Source organism: Juglans regia, chromosome 1 (genome assembly GCF_001411555.2).
Source record: "Juglans regia cultivar Chandler chromosome 1, Walnut 2.0, whole genome shotgun sequence".
NCBI lineage: Eukaryota > Viridiplantae > Streptophyta > Magnoliopsida > Fagales > Juglandaceae > Juglans > Juglans regia.
Genome location: NC_049901.1, coordinates 274,452 through 294,518, shown reverse-complemented (window position 1 = coordinate 294,518; position 20,067 = coordinate 274,452). Strand labels below are relative to the sequence as shown.

Here is a 20,067-nt window from a genome sequence, read left to right as displayed (position 1 = left end):
GATATAAAAATTAAAAAATTAAATAAATATTATTAAAATATATTTTTTAATATTATTTTTATTTTAAATTTAAAAAAATTATAATAATTAAATAAAATAAAATAAGATAAATAAAGACGTTCCTAATTTAAATATTATTTTTTATTATTATTTTTTATCTATTTTTTATTATTTTATTATTATTATTCACGTAATATTTATAATAATTTCTAAACAAAACATGCCTAAATGAGGAGCAGAAGACCCTACTTCTTGTTAAAAAAAAAAAAAAAAGTAGTACTACTTTCTCAAAATCCATTTGGTCCTGTCATTTCAAATACTAGTCCACTCTGTGTGAAGAAAGCTCGTGAAAAATAAAATAAAATAAAAAGAGTGAGAAATTTTTTGGGGTTGGGGGATTCAAGAAGGAATACTTTAATGAATTTTGCAGATTTTATTTATTTATTTATTTATTCCGTCTGCTCATCCGTAAGCCATTTGCGCTGGAACTCCCTTTGACTGACATTCCATGTGAAGTTGCCTTGCATCTCCTGTTTTTCTTATATTATTTGCTTTTCTCACATCCTAATAGTAGTTTCCTTTTCACTTTACCCATTACTCCCACTCCCTAAATTTGTTTCCTTTATACTTTTCTTTCCCACTTTAGTATTATATTTAAATGGAATCATTTGGATGGGACTAAGAGAAGCAACCCATAAAATTAATATAATTTCAATTGATTCGAACTTCATAATATATTCCCATTTTATTATGCAAATGTCACATATGATTATAAAAAAAACAGTATATTTTAATAGAATTCATGGAGATTACAAATAAAAAACAGTCCAAGACTCACGTTCTTCCATCTAACAGTCTGCAGCCAGCTCCCAATCCTGCCAACGCCATCAGAGCATTACCTTGGTCTTTGTTTGTAAAATTTTTGTCGTGCAGTGGATTATGTGTAACACACGAGACTAGTAAGCAGTAAAATAAGTATATGCAAAAATAAAGACTTGGGTCTTAAAAGACGGGCCTCAACTCGAAGCATAGGAAATTACCTTTCTTATTTTTCAAAAAAATATGTTTATTATATTTTATATAAAAAAATAAAATAAATTATAATAATAAAATAAAATAAAATAATTCTCGCATCCAAACGAGACTTTAGTGTTAGTACGATGGGGAACTTGGCATGTTAGGAGTATGTGGTTGGGTAGGCACATCAAGCCACAGTTACATCTTCATAGCATCCATATCACCCGTTTGCGTATCTTAATTTAAAACCATTTTGTTTGTAGAAGAATTAAATCAGTCTCCAAAAACATTCCCCCAAGGCTACTCCAGTCACATCCAGGGGTGCTACAATCAATTCTTTTGCTATCAACCCACTTCACACCTAAACGTACCCTTGGGCTTTTATTTTGGGCTGGACCATTCTAATAGGTTTCTGACCCCATTAACCCTCTGCAGTTTTGCTCTTGCTTGCCTCTCCCTGGCTAACTTTTATGACTCAAAATTACTAGATCACACGTGATTCTACTAGGAACATGTACATACAGGTCCAACCCAAATCTACCCTCTCTCTCTCTCTGATCAATTGTTTAGCAAATTTCCATAAATTCAACTGTAACTTTATCATGTTGGAGAAGAAAACACAGAGTTAACCCAGGGCTTGACATTTTAGTTTGAATGTTGAGATGAGTTGAGTTATGAATAGTAATATTTTATGAATCTTATTAATATGAGTTTAATTTTTTTATAAAAAGTTAAAAAAATAATAAATTTCATCAATGATTGGTTTAAGATGAATTGAGATAAGTTTAACCTTAGACAGGCTAGCTCTAGCTCTCTGTTCTAATTCGTGGATTTCAAGCATTAAACTGACTTTCCATTGTACGGTTGTTTGTAAACCCTACAACGTGAGGTTCAAACTCTAGGAAATATTGTCGTATGCCTGTTTAATCACATGATTAGCATAATATATTACAAAGGCTTGTTTGCAGTAGTAGAGTAGGAGTATAGGGCTCTTGTGATTAGCTTCTTCAAGGGAAGTGCGTTCTACCAAACCATTATCTTAGCATTAATTAATCTTGCTAACAAACCCCGTCTAGTAAATATTAATTGCCTAATTCTATGTTTTCTTTAACATATTGATGCAATTAAATACAAAGTTATGTTATTTATAAGTCCGGCGTACTACACATCACTTATCGTGACACTCATTATATTTATAAATAAATTATAAATTTAATATTTTCTTTACGTGAGTTTATGAGAGACATCGATCCTTTCATATTAGTAGCGTGTTTGATATATTGATAAATAGGATTGTAAAAAGATTAATACACGACAAATCTTAGCCATTGAATTACCTGAAACGTATTAGAAAAAGGAAGGTGATTAATAAATAATCAAGAAGATATATGCTTAGGGTTGAAAATTAGTGATGTCAAAGTCGCAAAGAGTAGGGACACGGTCGGATAATCCTTTGACACTCGAGTGTACTTATGTGGTCCTTAATTTGGATCCCTATAAATGGCTCTAAAATAAGGATTAAATGTTTATAATGAGATACATGTAACACTCCTTTGTTGTTGAGCCGAAAGGGTTTGTAACTAAACTGAAGTGGATTCGGTTGTATTGTACTCACTTTTGGGGACACTAGATCCGGTTTGGTGAGCTAATTTAGAGCTAGTTTATTCCATTATTTTTCACCACCCTGTATCGAGGCAGGCATGTGATATCATATCATGCTAGAGATTAGGGATTAAATTATTCAATTAATCTTAGAAATACAAGTATATATATATATATATTTGAACGATTCACATTACTTACTTTGTCTATCATCCAATCACCATGTATATTTTATATGAAAGAAAATGTAGAAGTTAATGATGGGATGGTTTGAAATATGGTTTCTTACCACTTTACCTAGAATAAAAATGGTGGTTGTCAATCATTACTCCTATGTAATTTTTTTTTTTTTCCTGTTTTGTTTGAACTGAATGCAATTAAAAATGGCATAAAATACTATGGCTGAAGCTAGTTAGCTAGAAGTAGAGAGGCTGCAACATGGACCACAATCTGGAGTGAAGGGTGTGAACTCATTACTCAGGTAGCAGCTAAGCCATCGCTTTGTTTATTTTTGTAAATGAGATAAGTTGAAATTAAAGTTAAAAGTTAAATAAAATATTATTAAAATATATTATTTTTATTTTAAAATTTGAGAAAGTTAAATTATTTATTTTATTTTATATGAAACGAGATGAGATGAAATAAATTAAGAGGAATTGTGAAAACAAACGAGAAGACTCAGTGCTCCGACTGGCTCATGATTTATGCGTAGCTTTATGTGAGATTAATATACCAAAAGAAATGAACATTGATTATGCCAATTGCATTCCACCTAATCCCTTATCATGATTTGCTTGATTGTGGAGATCCCCAAGTTGAAATTTAATTCAACAGCTCAGCAGCTAACGTGAAATGATTCAGTGTATATTGGTCTTTCTAAGTAGCATGCATGCTTTCCTTTGTTAATGTTAATCAATAGGCAGAGGAGAGCACGTAATTTAAGGGGTCAAATCCAGAGAAAGGTCCATAAAATTTGAATGACTAGTTGGAGTCGAATCAAAAGAGGCACTGAAGATGATAGAGTAAGGAAACTTTATGCAATGAAATATTAGAATGCCTGAATACATGGAAGAAGTAGTACTGACTACTGAGGAGTGGGGGCATCAGCTGTCATGATCCTAATTATAAAGCATCATATCCCATTGCTATTCCCACTTTACAAGCTCATATGTTTGTGTATACTTCTGTTTGCTAATAATTTTTAGCATAAGGTCCAATAGTAGAAAATTAGATGGATTTAGACATGTGGGGGCTACTTCTTTGCAACTTTTCATGAGTGGTGATGAGTTCGACAAGTGACTCCATGTTTAGGGGGCCGTCGTCTTCGAATATCTAACACTTGGTATCAAAACCCCACTTATTACTCTAATTTTTCCTACTTTTTAGTCCTTTTAATTGAATTGTTCTGATTGTTGGCGATGTGCTTAGGAATGGGATGCCATCCCAACCTTTGCCAACACTCATCCTCAAACTTTGCATATAAAAAAGAGTTTTGCTATTTATCATCTCCACACACCACACGTCATATTTTTTTATTTTTTTTAATATTCTTCTTAAATTAATTAAATTATTATACTTATCATCTATATACTATACATTTAATAAGAAAAAAAATATGATGTGTAGTGTATGAAGATGATGAATAAAATTTTTCTATAAATAATGCTTTTTTTTCCCTATCTGTTTCTTTTCTTCTTTGGTGGATACATTGTAATTTATGTGAAATAAACTTGCTAAAGTCAGCAGCTAGGGATGGCTTTTGTACGGGTTTCTTTTTTTGGAGCTTGTTGGGAGTGGGCTTCAAATGCCTCGTTCTCTGGGCTGCCCACCCATTGATTGACTGGCTTTTATTTTAAGGCCCATTGGACTTGAAACTAGGTCTAGTTCAGGGTCCATCAGCTCTTGCTTATTACATTTTATTGACTATAGAAATTATTTACAGTCGTAAAATATATAAATATTGTATAATTATTTTGAAAAAAAAGTAAGATTTATTATTAAAAAGTTAATTTTTTCTATATAAATTCTATATTTATCTATATTTTTAAAATTATCTTTTATTTACGTATTTTATAATTATAAATATCATTTCTTAGATAGAAATGATTATGAGAATTAGTTGACTATCATGACTATGTCTTCGACGAGGGTCTACCTTTCAGCCAACAATCTGGATTTTCTGGGCTTCAATGGGCCTGTGTCGTCGCTGCCCAGTAAGATAGCCCGAAAAAAAAATCGTACAAAAGCAGAACACCAATCACCAAGTAAACATATAAATATAATAGTATAATACTATGTTCATATAAATTTTCAAAGGCATATTATGCATGATAAAGTGTCGGGCACTACTCATGAGAAAATGAATTTATTAGATTATGTTGGCAATATATAATTAAAAATAAATCGATGAATTGCTTATGTCAAATCAAATCAAGAAAAAAAGGAGATAGGAAATAGTTTTAGTTTCATAAACAGGACATCAACATTTTATTATATCACACAGTTTATAAGTGCATCAAGCTTAAAACCCAATGGTATGCACGGGAATAAAAGAGAAACTGAGGAAGGGAGAGTTATGAGCAAAGGCATGATCGGATACAAAGCAATGATGGAACCTAGAGTTAGAAGAAAATGCATAAGCAAGGAGAATTATATCCTCTTTGAATGGTAAAAATGTTTCATTTCATTTCATCATTATAATTTTTTTAAATTTTCATATAAAATATAATAAATAATTCAAAAAATTTCAAATCTTAAAATAATAATAATATTAAAAAAGAATATTCTAATAATATTTTATTCAACTTTTATCTCAACTCATCTCATCTCAACTTACTATCCAAATGACACCTAAGATAAAGCATTGAGATTGACAATAAGACCGATGACGGAAACAAAGACATTATTTTTTCCAATTTTGGCTTCATTGAAGAGAAAATAAAGACCATGGAACTCTATAGAAAATTGAAAGATCAGAGAGAACTCTGTTAGCACTTGTTGAGAGTTTTGTGAGGATAGAAAGCTTGAATAAAACTCTACTTATAGTGAATTTACTCCTTAGACATATGGATGTAAGCTTTAATGCCGAACCACGTAAATATTGGCATCCTTTATTTTCAGTTATTTACGATTATGCAAATTATGAATGATAGCTAGGAGCATTCCCAATGGGTTATGTAAAACCCATGTTTTTGTAAAATTTGAAAGAAATATCTCAATATAGCCTATTCAATGGATTGTGTATCTTATAAAACTAATATTCAGTTTGATACATTACTATCTCTATATCTATGGGATACTATTCACACTTGTATAAATATTTAATTCATTTTTCTCTCTACTTTTTCTTCTTTATTCATTTATTTATCTTCTTTATATTTTTTACTTTATTTGAAATGATTACAATATATTAAAAAGTAAAATATTTAAATGCTATAAAGAAAAAATAGATAAGTTGATATATGGTATATTGTAAATGTCAATATAGAAAATAGAAAAAGTAAATTTTGATGATATATTTTATAAGATATGATGAATAATCTATTGAGAGTAATCGCTCTAAGCACATTACCACACCGTATGAGAGAGTCATTCAACCATATTGTGGACATTCAACCGTGAGCGAAAAACATCTCAACAAATATCATCTCCATAATCATGAAATTATAATTAAAGACTCAAAATTTAAGATCTCTCACCCATCAAATTATATAATTCTCTAAAGGTATTGTTAGGATAGTGAGATGAGATAATTTTAAATGAAAGTTGAATTAAATATTGTTAGAATATTATTTTTTAATATTATTATTGTTTTAAAATTTAAAAAAATTGAATTATTTTTTATATTTGATGTGAGAATTTAAGAAAGTAAAATTGTAATGATGATATGAGATGAGATGAAACTGTTTATGTATCCAAACGAAACCTTATTTTATCCTAATTAAGTGCATTCTCATTGGCTTGACCAAAGTTAAAGGACGACTAAAATTTAGATAAACTGTGTCAAAAAGACTCCACATTAAATTGGGCATCTCTAAAATAATTTAGATTTCAGCTACAATACTTCACCAAATATATCTAACTACAATTATTTCATCAAATATTAAAATATTAATTTCTCACTCCAAACAAACAAATTAAATTAATTAGAATATAATTAACATTTAACATTTAGAATATAATTATTATTAACATTTAATTGGTAGAACTACAAAATATGATAAAAATAAATTGAATTAATTAATTGTTAAAATAATAATATTTTATTATTATATAGAGAGTAAATGTATAATCCAATGTAGGGATTGAATTTAAATAGAATATATAAATATAAATTATGTGATATTAGCTAAAATTTGAATATGCATTTGGTCAATCAAATGAGAATGCTCTAAAGAGAGTGAGGACCAAAAGGATTACTTGATTTTCATTTAAAACAAGCGAATTTTAATTAGAGAAATAATAATGGCAGTCGTGAGTGCGCAAACACCGTGCAATTATTTAAAAAAAAAAAATAAATACGCGATTTACATAAAAAAAATAATATTTTTTTAATAATTAACCGTATTATTTTTTAAAACAACTATAAAATATTTGTATACTCCACAATTGTATATATCATTTTTATTTTAATCATGACACATTTAGCGAGTATGCCTTGACGATAAATTGTAAAAAATTTAGCAAGAAGGACCACGGGTCTGACTCGCGCCTAGGTTCAAATTTCAAATTCGAAAATTAAGTTTGAAAAGCCTAACGGTCATAACCAGCTGGATCCCACCATAATAATTTAATTTTTTCCTTGTTTTCAAAACACCTGTCCGCTACCAACGGCCATCCCACCCTCATCAGACATGAGAAACTTCTTTATATATGCGATGGTATCTTCAACTCACAGTGTCCTGTTTTCAATCTCCTCCCACTTCAGCCCGGGCGTCTTTGTATACGTCTTTGGCATCCCTTTTGCTCTTACTCTTTGCTCTTTGTTCTCGCTCGTCTTCCCCCATTAACAAAACAATATGAGAGAGTGCATCTCAATCCACATCGGGCAGGCCGGTATCCAAGTGGGTAATGCTTGCTGGGAGCTCTACTGCCTTGAACACGGCATTCAGGTAACAAAAACCAGCGTTCTCTATTACAAAACTTCAAAAATACGAAATACCATCTGCAAGACTGCCTGTTTTGATTCTTACTGGGTGATGGGAGTACTAACTTTTTCTGGGTTATTCTTCTTCTTGTTTTTTTTCCCCTCAGCCCGATGGACAAATGCCGGGTGACAAAACAGTTGGCGGCGGAGACGATGCCTTCAACACATTTTTTAGCGAGACCGGAGCTGGAAAACACGTCCCCCGCGCCGTTTTCTTGGACCTCGAACCTACTGTCATCGACGAGGTCAGGACTGGGACTTACCGCCAGCTCTTCCACCCCGAACAACTCATCAGTGGGAAAGAGGACGCCGCCAATAACTTTGCAAGAGGCCACTACACAAGTAAGCAAACGCCCAAGCGCAGGAAATAGAAAATCAATCTCCGATTCTGTGAAATTATATATAAGCTTAACGATTTTTGGGTTTCTGGTTTTGGCAGTTGGGAAAGAGATAGTGGATCTGTGCCTTGATAGGATCAGGAAGCTCGCTGACAATTGTACTGGGCTTCAGGGGTTTCTGGTTTTCCATGCGGTCGGTGGAGGGACAGGCTCCGGGCTTGGTTCTCTGCTTCTGGAAAGGCTCTCAGTGGACTACGGCAAGAAATCCAAGCTCGGATTCACGGTCTACCCGTCCCCTCAGGTCTCCACATCCGTCGTTGAACCATACAACAGTGTGTTGTCCACTCACTCACTTCTAGAGCACACCGATGTGGCCGTCCTCCTCGACAACGAAGCCATTTACGATATTTGCCGCAGATCGCTGGACATTGAAAGACCCACTTACACCAATCTAAACAGGCTCGTTTCCCAGGTAAAGAAAAATAACGAACCATTTAGTATTGCTTGCGTATAAATTTCAAATCGTATTAACAGCATAGCTAACGGGAATTTGTTTTGTGGGCAGGTGATTTCTTCTCTGACTGCGTCTTTGCGTTTTGATGGTGCTCTGAACGTGGATGTCACAGAGTTTCAGACTAACTTGGTTCCCTACCCGAGAATACATTTCATGCTTTCTTCGTATGCGCCGGTTATTTCAGCCGAAAAGGCCTACCACGAGCAACTCTCCGTGGCCGAGATCACAAACAGCGCCTTTGAGCCGTCGTCCATGATGGCAAAATGCGACCCTCGCCACGGTAAGTACATGGCCTGCTGTTTGATGTATAGGGGTGACGTGGTGCCTAAGGATGTGAACGCAGCGGTGGCGACAATCAAGACCAAGAGGACGATTCAATTCGTGGACTGGTGCCCAACTGGGTTCAAGTGTGGAATCAATTACCAGCCACCAACAGTGGTTCCTGGGGGTGACTTGGCTAAGGTTCAGAGGGCTGTTTGCATGATCTCTAACTCGACGAGCGTTGCGGAGGTGTTCTCTAGGATCGATCATAAGTTTGATTTGATGTATGCAAAGAGGGCTTTTGTGCATTGGTACGTCGGTGAGGGTATGGAGGAAGGAGAGTTTTCGGAGGCGAGGGAGGATTTGGCTGCGCTGGAGAAGGACTATGAGGAAGTTGGAGCAGAGTCTGCAGAAGGCGAGGATGATGAAGGCGATGAGTATTAATTAGGCTGTGATGTGTAGTTGGTGTCTACCAATGGACTCATTGGTTCTTTTAACTTTGGATGGAAGTAACTTTTCTTTTATTGCCAATGATGTTTTTTGTCATTTTGTTCAATGGAAACTCTTATCTTTTGCTCAGTTCTATATAAGGTTTGTTTCCTTCCTGTTGTTTTGCATACAATTGAATATATTTCCGAAGAATATGATGTCCGGTTCTTCACGTCGAATACATAATTGTCGCAATCCATGCCTCTCTAACTGAGTAAGAACAAGTATGTGAATTGATGCACCACCCCGCCAAGCAGAGAATATTGGACAAATGGGGGGGGGTTCCATGGTCCCGCCGACCATCTGATCTATTATTTTTTTCGTGAATAACCAGCCCCTCCTCTCCCTCCTCTCCCACTATTGAGATGTTTTGTTTGACTACAGGGTTATATGTGGATGAGGACGTGTCGTGTGTTGTTCCCATTTGAACCCCTAACCAACATCTCAATACAAACACGAGCGAGTCTACGGAAAATAGTGGAAAAGAGGCCATGATTTGTTTCAAAGTAGCTATTGTATTTGCTTCTTCACTGTACAATAGAAGACTCTCTCTCTCTCTCTCTCTCTCTCTGACTTTTCTGGTCACTTTTGAAACTTGATTTCAACCTCGCATGACCAGAAATACACACTTGATTTCAACCTCGCATGACCAGAAATACACTTGATTTCAACCTCTCGTGCTCTTCGGTTTCTGAGTTTGCCATTCCACACTCTACTCCTGCCACAAACAAAACTAATAAAACCAGTTGAAATCAGTCGACAGAAGAAGGGGTCAGAGGTATTTTAGCTATATATGATATGGTTTTCACCCTAAACAAACCAACCACTAAGTAAAAACATGACCGATGATGCTGTTATTGTAAGCACCAAAAGAAATTATATAAATTGATATGATTTGATGTGATACTTTAGATTAAAATTTTTTTATTATTATAATATATATAATTAATTTTGAAATCACATTAATTTATATATTTACTTTTTTTGTAATCCATTTATATAGAAGTTCAATGATAATAATAAGAATTATTTATCATTTGCTTTGAGATTTTATTTTTTTATTTTTATAATCATAAGGATGTTAGTTATTAGGTAATTATAATGAAAAATGTAAAGTTTATTATAAATTTTATTATTAAAATCTCACAAACGTTGTTAATATCAAACCATCAATCTTATATTCATTTAACTTTTAATTATCCAACGTTATCCACGCACCCCCACACACACACATAAGTCTAATTATAAAGGATAGTATTGTTAACATTAATTTTTTTGATAGGTAAAAGTGGAAAATATTATTAACATTATAACATGTGACAAATTACAAATGCCATCGAGAGAGACTATTCAATAATTATTCTAAAATATATATTTCGCAAAAATTTGACGAAAGGGAAAATAAAAAAGGAAAATCTACGTGTTTCGGTTAACATCATTTAATATTTATCACGCCTGCCAAGAAAAGAAGGAAGGAAAAAGAACTTTGCTTTGACTGTAGGTTAGAATTTAGATAGAGTGAGTTTTTAATTTATTTTGGATATTTATATGCGTCTCATTTTTCCTAGTTTTTCCCAGTATCCAAACTAAAGACACCCCGAAAAAAAAAAAGAGATATAGGACGACAAGAAAACAAAGGATCTAGATCAAGATTAAGAGACAGGATTAATGTGATGCAAGAAAGAAGCTAACCTTAATAGCACTCTCGTTTGATTTGTTCAGTATGATGCCTTCAAGGTCGTGGTCTTGCCGCTGAGAGGAGAACTCGGCAAGATGGGCCTCGAGAACAGCACAACGTCCATCTCCGAATGCAGATCGTGATATTGATGATAAAGAAGACCGCTGTCTTTGGTACCAAGACTGAAATCCTCGCCGAGGTGCGAGTCCTCCTCTCTGATCCTCAGGATCTGGCTGTGTACATACTTCACCTTCTTCCTCGACTTCGGAGACGCTTTCGCGGCCACCTCCTTGCGATCAACCTTGGAGACTTTCTCCCCGGAAAGATTATGGAACGTCATGGCCAACTCGGTGGACGAGAGTTCCTTGGGTTTGTGAAGCTCAGAAACAGAGGCAGAGACTCGTTCTTGGGGGTCCTTTACGGGCTTCACCGTCATAATTGGAGTCGTATCGGATAAGATACCGAGACACCGGACACGGCACGTTCTTATGAAGAGATATATATAAATCAAGAAGGGAAGAAGAGCTCTTATAGGGGGACTTCTGACCAGGTGATTGTTTTGTTTTGTTTCTGGTGCTGGCACTCCGGGGGAACTTCTTATAAAGAGCGCAATAAGGGGCTTGTAGAGAGAGAGAGAGAGAGAGAGAGAGAGGGAGCTAGGGATGGATGACGCGTGGACAGAGGAAGAGAAGGAGAGAGATGGTGGGCTATCACGTGTCGAACATGTGGTGAAAGTAAAATTCATAGGAAGTGGGAACTGGGGACCAGTCCTTTAGGCCCATCAGGTAGTTGCCATTTTGTTAGGAACAGGTTTTCTGCTTCACTGGCCGAATGCCACGTCACTATGACCTCTCTCTCTCTCTCTCTCTCTATAATATAATGCCAAATGCCAATTGACAAGTCACTCTCTTATTAGGGATTCTCAAAACAAAATAAAATATATTTAATACCCAATTTATAAAAAAAAAGAAGAAGAGAGTCACAGGCAATAATCAATCGGCTATGAAAATTTGGAAAGTTTAGTTATGAAGTGTGCAAAGGAAATTGGCTTTGGGTCACGGTCAGAACAGATTCAGCTTAACAAAGCTAAGCTTGATTGTACTTTGATATCTAATCTCTATAGGATGGGAAATATATTAATATTGTTGTATAGGGAGGGGGATTGAGAGCAGGGCACGAGGCAAAGACGTTCCCAAGTGGCGTCCGATCGTTAATGTCAAGTGGAAACGGGTCAAAGTAGCATTTTTAACGTTTTCCATTTATTAAATGAGAAGTAGGAAGTTGAGATAGACGTGGCGGACATGAACTTGCTTTGTAAAACCCAGGGAGGTGACTGTGAGGGTGGAAGGAGCGTCTATGTCTTGTCTGTCTGCCTTTTTTTGCCAAAATGAAATCCGTGATTTGTATATATCTCTTCATAATAACCATCACCATCAGCTATTACATACCCAAAAGACTTGCATATAAACAACATATATACTGCTGTTACGGAATGTTAAACAATCAGAAGGCCAAAAGATATCATTCTGCCACAATAATCAACATTCTCTCTTAACATTAAGCCTGTCTCAACAGATGGATCAACATAAATAAATAAATAAAATCTTACAAAACGTTCTATAGTCGTCGCTTGTTGATAATTTCATTCACTACAGTTAAAACGTAAACCATGTTTGATCCAACAGAAGGCATTCCTCTTCCATTTCAAACAGATCCAAAAGGCATAAAAAATGTACCAAAATCCATTAGGATTCAGTTTTGTTTTTTTTTTTTTTGCCCCAAAAGACGTAGGGAGAAATGAAACAAAAGTAATACCGGCACAAAGCAAGAAAAAGACTCGAATGCTTCCTGGGGTACGGTTGGAGCTAGCCTAAGCTTCATTCTTCATCCTCTTCATCTCCATCCCCACCAGCAGCCTTCTTGGCAGCTGCCTTCTGGTTCTTTCGCTTCACTCTACCTGGGCGTTCACCTCCAAATGGACTAGTGAGAGAGAAATCAATATGTTTCTGAGAATCAACTCTCACCATGAAAGATGGTATGTTAACTACCTGCCTTCCAACCCTGGCAAGGAAAAAAGTGACATTAATTTGTGATATTATCAGCAAAAACCCTGATGAGGAAAGAGAAAGAGGCGAATTTTATGTGATATTCTCAGTGTCTATGAAGGAACTATTGCATAGTTATACAGTGCACATGACACAACACCAGAATGACAAGCAAGAAAAGTACTTGATTCCACCCTATGAAAATTGTTATAATTTTTTTTAACCAATATTTTTTATCAATAAATAAGAATTTCATTGATGAGAACTAGGAAAACCAACATTTAGTCAATAAATATGAACAAAAGGTACCAAACCACAGCAAAAGCAAAACATAGAAAATAACTAATAACATGAAAAACTAGTAGTAGAGGAAATGCGCTTGACTGAGGCAGGAGTGATTACATACAAGTACATGCGCAAGGAGCTCAGTAGATTCATGGCAGCCAGAAATGGAGGATTTCAACAATCGAGGAAGTGCAAGAGGTCATACATTTCATGCACACTTCTAAATCATCAAGCAACAACTAGCTACAGAACAGAAGGATCATCATGCACTTGCAGCTTTGAAGTTCAACACAGACAGAAAAAAATTACAGGCAATACTTGAGCAAGTTTGGTCGGAACAAACATATACCTGATATGCCTCTGCCTAATAAGCACACGGGCATGGTGAATCGACTTGGCCATACCCGACTTGAATGCAAGGGTTTGGAGTTGGCGCTCAAGGAAGTTCTCCACAGTCAGAGCCAGGACATAATCAAGCTTGTTCTGGCTCTCATCCAAGAGCCCATACCTGTTCATTCTACGGAGAAGGGCCTCACCCTCGAATATCCTACGAGGATTCTTCTCATCCAGAGTGAGAAGTTCCCTGGCAGCATTACGGATGCGGCTCAAAGCATATTGAACCCTCCACAGCTCTCTCTTACATCGGAGCCCATACTCTCCCACAAGCTTCAGCTCATGATCCAATCGTTCCTTCTCATATGGACGGCGTGGCTTTTTGAAAGTCTTCCCATCTAAACCATCCATCATTGGTCATTAACAGTAGATACTCTTTAACATCATAAACTATAACGTAGATAATCAGAGAATGATTCCACACAAACTTATATTAACTATAGCATCGAACAGAGGTACAGATAACTAAGTTTATGATTGGGTTAGATTTAAGAATTTCAAAAGCCTATGCAGAGATGAAGTTAAATTAACCCAAGTGAAGTGACTAGTTGAGGCGAAAATAAACAAAATAAATGGATTTATCTCGTATTTTGTATTATCTTTGTTTTCGAGACAAAAATCTCCTTTCAAGGGGATTTTCCCATTCATTCAAGATTCTGTCGGCGTATTTTCTCTGCAACCAAACACCGCAAGTCACAATGTACAACTTAAAACCCGTAAAAACGCAATGGCCAAATATTGATTCTGTGAAATCAAATCTTATTTATCAGAAAAAATTAGGAATGAACTGACCAAGTAACAAATCTCTGGCAACTCCTAAACAACCAAAACAGTATAGACAACAACTTAACACGAATAAAACCCTAATCTGAATCAGATCCGTTAAACATTCACAGAGAAAGGCAAATATAAATACACATTTTTTTAGGCGCATATGAATATATATATATATATATATGTATATATACACAGCATAAAACCTTAAAAAGAAATAGCCATTATGGACATATGTATTAGAGAGAGAGAGAGAGCATACAGTTATGGTAGAAACTGACGTGGACCATATCTCCGTCGGCTTCCAATAAGATGCGGCGAAGGGAAGAGAGTGCGGAGGAACGAGAAGGCGACAGTTGCTGCAAAATACGCAAACCCTAAACCCCGAGTCCATGAACGAAATTACCAGTTTGCCATGTTTTTGGAGAGAGATGGGATCATGGGAGTCCGTTACCTCATCCACCAAAATAAAAATCAATTTTGGGCTGCTTATCGAATTGATGAGTGATATCACATAGAGTTGTGCTATGCAGAAGCCCCACACCCTGTACACTATAATAAAATATGAGCAAAATAAAAATGGGACTTTCGTTAAATTGGATTTTGTATGCAAAATTAGGGAATAAGATGAAATTAAAAATTTGCAAATAATAGTCAAACAGTTTGTGAATAGTAATGAAATTGTTTGAATTAAAATATTTTATTAAGTTTTAGAAAATGAGAGAGAAAATTTTGAATAAAAATATTATAAAATTAAAATACTAATAGAATATAATTTTTATTTTAAAATTTAAAAAATTTTAATAATTTTTTATATTTTATTTGAAAATTTGAAAAAAAATTATAATAATTAAGGAATGATTAGAAAATAAAATGATATGAGATTTGATAAGATAAGTTCTTAAAAGTTGCCTTTATCTTTTATTTTGTTTACAAGTAATTTAGCCCAAAAATGATTTTAAAATATTATTTACCTAGATTCCCTGTCAAAATATCAATTGTTATCCTTTCTATCAAATATTTTAATTTTTGAATTGATGTCTTTTTTAGTTCTCTGTTTGAGTTAAATAATTATATATGAATAACAACATTCTCATTCTATATTTTAAATATTTTATTCTAGCTTCTAAAGTTTTCTATTACCCCAAATCTCCCAACCCAACCTCCCCTTCAAAAAGTATGGGTGCTAATAGCACTGGCATTCGATTCATCAAATGCCAGTGAACTTCAAAATTTGCCTTATTTTACGTTAAAATTGCTGCATTGAATTCATCAAAGAGTAAAAGTTTAAACTTTGAGCTACAGTGAATCACTCTCCCTCGTCATATTTGGCGAGCCACTGTTCACAAGCCAAACGTATATTTTATTCATTAATTTCCATCCAATTCTCTGCAGTTTCTTTCCCACGTATTTCTCTCTATTTCTTTGTCTCCCGCGTTCTCACTCTTTCTCTCCCTTTCTCCAATTTTTTCTCTTCCCGCAACATTGTCTCTCTGTTTTTTCATGCGATTTTCTTTTATTTTCTCTCTTCCCTCAAGAATTGTCTTTCTATTTCCCTAAGCGATTTTCTTCCATTTCCTTCTAATTCTCTCTCGTCCCGGTCCCGCTACAAAGATTTTTCCAGTTTTCCTGAGCAATTTTCTCTCAAAAATACAACCGAGCTAACAAGCCCTAACCGACCAAGCTTCCACCCAGCACCGCATTCCACAGTCCAACCCAAGAAGATTTGGTCACTTGTAGCTCCTCTAGGTTCGATACTCACGGAAACAAAGGTAATTTTCTTTGGATTAACTCATTTCTTTTAGATACTCGTGCTTCTGGAATGGGAGTAAAAGGAAATATAAGTTTCGAGCATTTTTTTGTTAAATTCCAGAATGTACGTAGGCTATTTTGGTCTTCACTACATACATCGTGCAAACTAATTCTAATTTCTTTGATTGGATGTTGCTATTTTTAATCATATGCGAGACTTTAGGAAACTCAATGTTTTTCACGACTAGTCAGTCAACTTGAAATTGTTTAATGGTTGGGATTTGATGGTGTTGGAATCATATGGGATGAGATTAATTTTTGTTGGAAGGTATTGGCTGTACAGGTATGATTGAAAAGGGGATGAATCATCAAAACTTCCAAAAATTGATGAGCTTTGCTTGGCTTGGATCTCTAGCTTTGCTTGGCTTGGATTCTGGAGTGATATTCAAATATCTTGATCTCTAGCTTTGCTTGGCTTGGATTATAGTGCTTATTTGTGAATATACCTATGTGTGGTGTTTAGGATGTGGTATCAACTCCAAGACCCAGTTCACCACCTGTTAGGAGAATAACTGCCACGAAAGACGAGGAAGATAACATAATGGAATATGGATTGCCCTCTTCTCACACTCTTAACGCGGTTTGCTTATCTGGGTACTAGATTTATGTCCCTCATCTGGTCTTTTTCCCCCCTGTTATATATAGGTGGTGTGGTGGTCTAGGCAAATTTAGCAGGGAATTCAGTAGGTTATTTTTTAAGGGAATTTGGGGCATAAGTGTGCATAATATATTGAAGGTCTTGCTCGCTCATGGGGCATCTTAATGTATCTAATGCATGTTCAGAGGCTTACAAATCATGCCTCATGATCAATGGTGCAAGCTTCTTTAACCAGGCCATGTTCAGTTCGTACTTTTCTATGCTAATCAACATACTAGTTGTATTCACGTCAACCAATAAGAGCATTGCTTGAAAGATTCATGCATATGTTTAGTTTAGGAAAGCTGGCATTATGATTTATATTTTGTTCAAATGGAGGGCTTTTCCTCACCTTTGAATATTAGAAAAACTCTCTTCTGGTATAACTGTAGTCCTCTTGCACTGGTTTTCAGATACATTTTGCACTATCTCTTGTCTTATCCTTATGAAGATGCCTCCATCAAATGTTTTGGGCTTGCTCTAGTTTGCTTGGTTGTGGGCCTTATTGGTTTGGGTAAGTTCGTATCTATTTAGTAAGTTGTTGGAAGCTTTTTTAGTTTCTTGATGCGCACATTGAAATTTGGTTTACTTGCTAGGAAGAATTTACCTCAGCTGATGTTCAATATCTTTATCCTCATGCAGCAATTGATTCCAGTATTGGACTAAACCCAACTCCTCTTTTGGAGCTTTCAGTTGCAATTGGCAGCAAGGATCTCAGTTAGCTTGGGTCAAAGTTGGATTTGATACAATTTCTAGTTCCTTCCCTCGTTAGTTTTAGATGAAATCAATTATTTGGTCTTTCCCATACTCAATATTTTTTGTATTTAGTCATGTAAATCATCAAGTCAATGGCCTGGAATTTGCAACAATGCATTCTTGATAGGTAAAAGAGCATTTTCTAAACTCATAGTTTTAATTCTTGGTTGGTAATCAAAACACTTGCTTCACTGGGGCAAAGGTCATTTGTATGAAAAGAATCACAAACAGAACAAAAGGCTTTCTTAAAATCATTTAAACAAATATGTTTGTTGGTTTCAAAAATTATATATGTGATTATTGGGTAGAAGAAGGGTTGGCAAAATGTATTTGTTGGATTATTAGGTTGAGGAAAAAAATTAATTGAGAAACAATAACTTAAGTACAAATTAAATTATTAATTAACATGTAGTTAGTGTAATTGTAAAATATGAAAAAAAAATTAAAAATATTATTATTAAAAAAATAATATTATATTATTATTTTGATGAATCTGATGGCTAATCCAATGTGGGGTTATAGATAGGAAGGTTTTGAATTTATGAAAAACATGTATTTTTCATCAAATTTTAAAGATGACTTTGATGAAGCCAATGCCAATGCTCTAAGTACCCCAACCGGGACCAGCATATATAAAGGGCAGGCAAACGGTGTAAAACGAAAAAATATAAGCAGAGTGGGGTAGGGCAGGAATCCACACCCGCCGGCATGTTTATATATAACTAGTTAAGGGCAACGTGCGCTGCACGTATGCACAGTTGTCTACCATTAAATATTATAAGATGTATAATAGGCAGTAAAATATGACTAATTTCAGATAGAATCATCGTGTAAAGCAAATCATCATATTATCACAAGCAACATATGAATAAGGATTTTTAACTAAATCATTTCCCTTTTTATCTCATATTATAAACCCTAATATCAATGCTTATATCCAATAGTATTTTTACGAGTTCCAGATAAAATAACATATAATGAGAATCTTGAATCTTGTTAGGTAGCAAACTCAAGAATTGAATGCATTTAAATGAAATGTAACATCCATAAGCAAATTAAGATTATTTCTTTTACTAAAAATAAAATATTGTTTGGTTAACCTTACCAAAATCTATTATTTAAAAGACTAATGTTTCTATAATATTAAAAAATAATATTCTAACAATATTTTATTTAACTTTTAATTTTCATTTCAACTAATCTCATCTCAATTAGGATCTAAGCTATAAAAAAAAAAAAAAAAACCTCAGTATCCAAACTCACCTAATCGGCAAAAGAGCAAAAACATAAGAGAACCAGATTTGATGAGAAAAAAGGAAAAAAGAGAGAGAGAAATTGATAAGAACACTGTTCATCCCTTATTTTCAAATAAAAGTCTATTTGAAAATAGATTTTATTTCAAAATTTTCATATCATATCCTATCTCCTTTTTAAACATAACTGAAATACAAAATTGCAAAAACATAAGAGAACCAGATTTGATGAGAAAAAAGGAAAAAAGAGAGAGAGAGAAATTGATAAGAACACTGTTCATCCATTACTTATTTTCAAATAAAAGTCTATTTGAAAATAGATTTTATTTCAAAATTTTCATATCATATCCTATCTCCTTTTTAAACATAACTGAAATACAAAATTTTAAAAATAATCATTACAACTTTCTCAAAATTTCAAATTTCAAATAAAATATAATTTATCTTTTTAAATTTTAAAATAAAAATAATATTATAAAATTATAATCTAAGTGTCTGATAATATTTTAATTTTATAATATTTTTTTATTTAACTCTTTCTCTCTTTCAATTATTTTTTATAAAATTTCATCTCATCTAACTCTCTCCAACATTATATAAATTTTCAGAGAATGAAAAAATTAAAAATGTTCTAATATATATTAACATATTCTAGACCATATTATTTAACACTACAAATAATGTTAAATTATTGCATTAGTTCAAAGGCAGTTTAGCTTTTAATTTAAAAATGCAAACCAGATCATCTTAATTTACTTCAAAAGTTTTCATAACTCTTTTTAATATTATTAAAACAGAAACACTATAAAAAATAATAACAATAAAAAGCATTAATTTATTTAACATTTTCACATTTGGCTAAATAAAATAGTAATAATGAAATATTATATTTTTAAATTATTAAGAAGTTATAATTTATTTCCTTATGAAAATTTGTAATTATATTAACCAATCTACTATTATTACTCTTAATAATTATAGTTGGATGCGCATGTTGTATATTTGTTATTTTCAAAATAAATATATAATGTGTCAGTTTTAAAATTCAAAACTACAGTGGTAAGTAT

General features: G+C 33.8%; 2 protein-coding genes and 1 long non-coding RNA gene across 3 annotated transcripts; 1 reads left to right on the top strand and 2 right to left on the bottom strand.

The window, feature by feature from the left end:
* The first annotated feature begins 7,502 nt into the window (after positions 1 to 7,502).
* Positions 7,503 to 9,517, top strand: LOC108985820 (tubulin alpha chain-like). Its single transcript, XM_018958253.2, has 4 exons — positions 7,503 to 7,730; positions 7,873 to 8,107; positions 8,205 to 8,575; positions 8,669 to 9,517. Exons 1-4 carry the CDS (start codon positions 7,638 to 7,640, stop codon positions 9,320 to 9,322), a joined length of 1,353 nt encoding a protein of 450 aa, XP_018813798.1. The 5' UTR covers positions 7,503 to 7,637; the 3' UTR covers positions 9,323 to 9,517.
* Positions 9,518 to 9,760: 243 nt separating this feature from the next.
* Positions 9,761 to 11,612, bottom strand: LOC108985821. Its single transcript, XR_001995256.2, has 2 exons — positions 11,060 to 11,612; positions 9,761 to 10,100 (listed from the first exon to the last, which is right to left on the bottom strand). It is a non-coding gene; the product is annotated as an uncharacterized LOC108985821 (long non-coding RNA).
* Positions 11,613 to 12,553: 941 nt separating this feature from the next.
* On the bottom strand, positions 12,554 to 15,039 carry LOC108985812 (40S ribosomal protein S9-2). Its single transcript, XM_018958246.2, has 3 exons — positions 14,805 to 15,039; positions 13,725 to 14,106; positions 12,554 to 13,106 (listed from the first exon to the last, which is right to left on the bottom strand). The coding sequence occupies exons 1-3, from the start codon at positions 14,830 to 14,832 to the stop codon at positions 12,923 to 12,925; spliced, it is 594 nt and encodes a 197-aa protein (XP_018813791.2). The 5' UTR covers positions 14,833 to 15,039; the 3' UTR covers positions 12,554 to 12,922.
* Between the last annotated feature and the right edge of the window lie 5,028 nt (positions 15,040 to 20,067).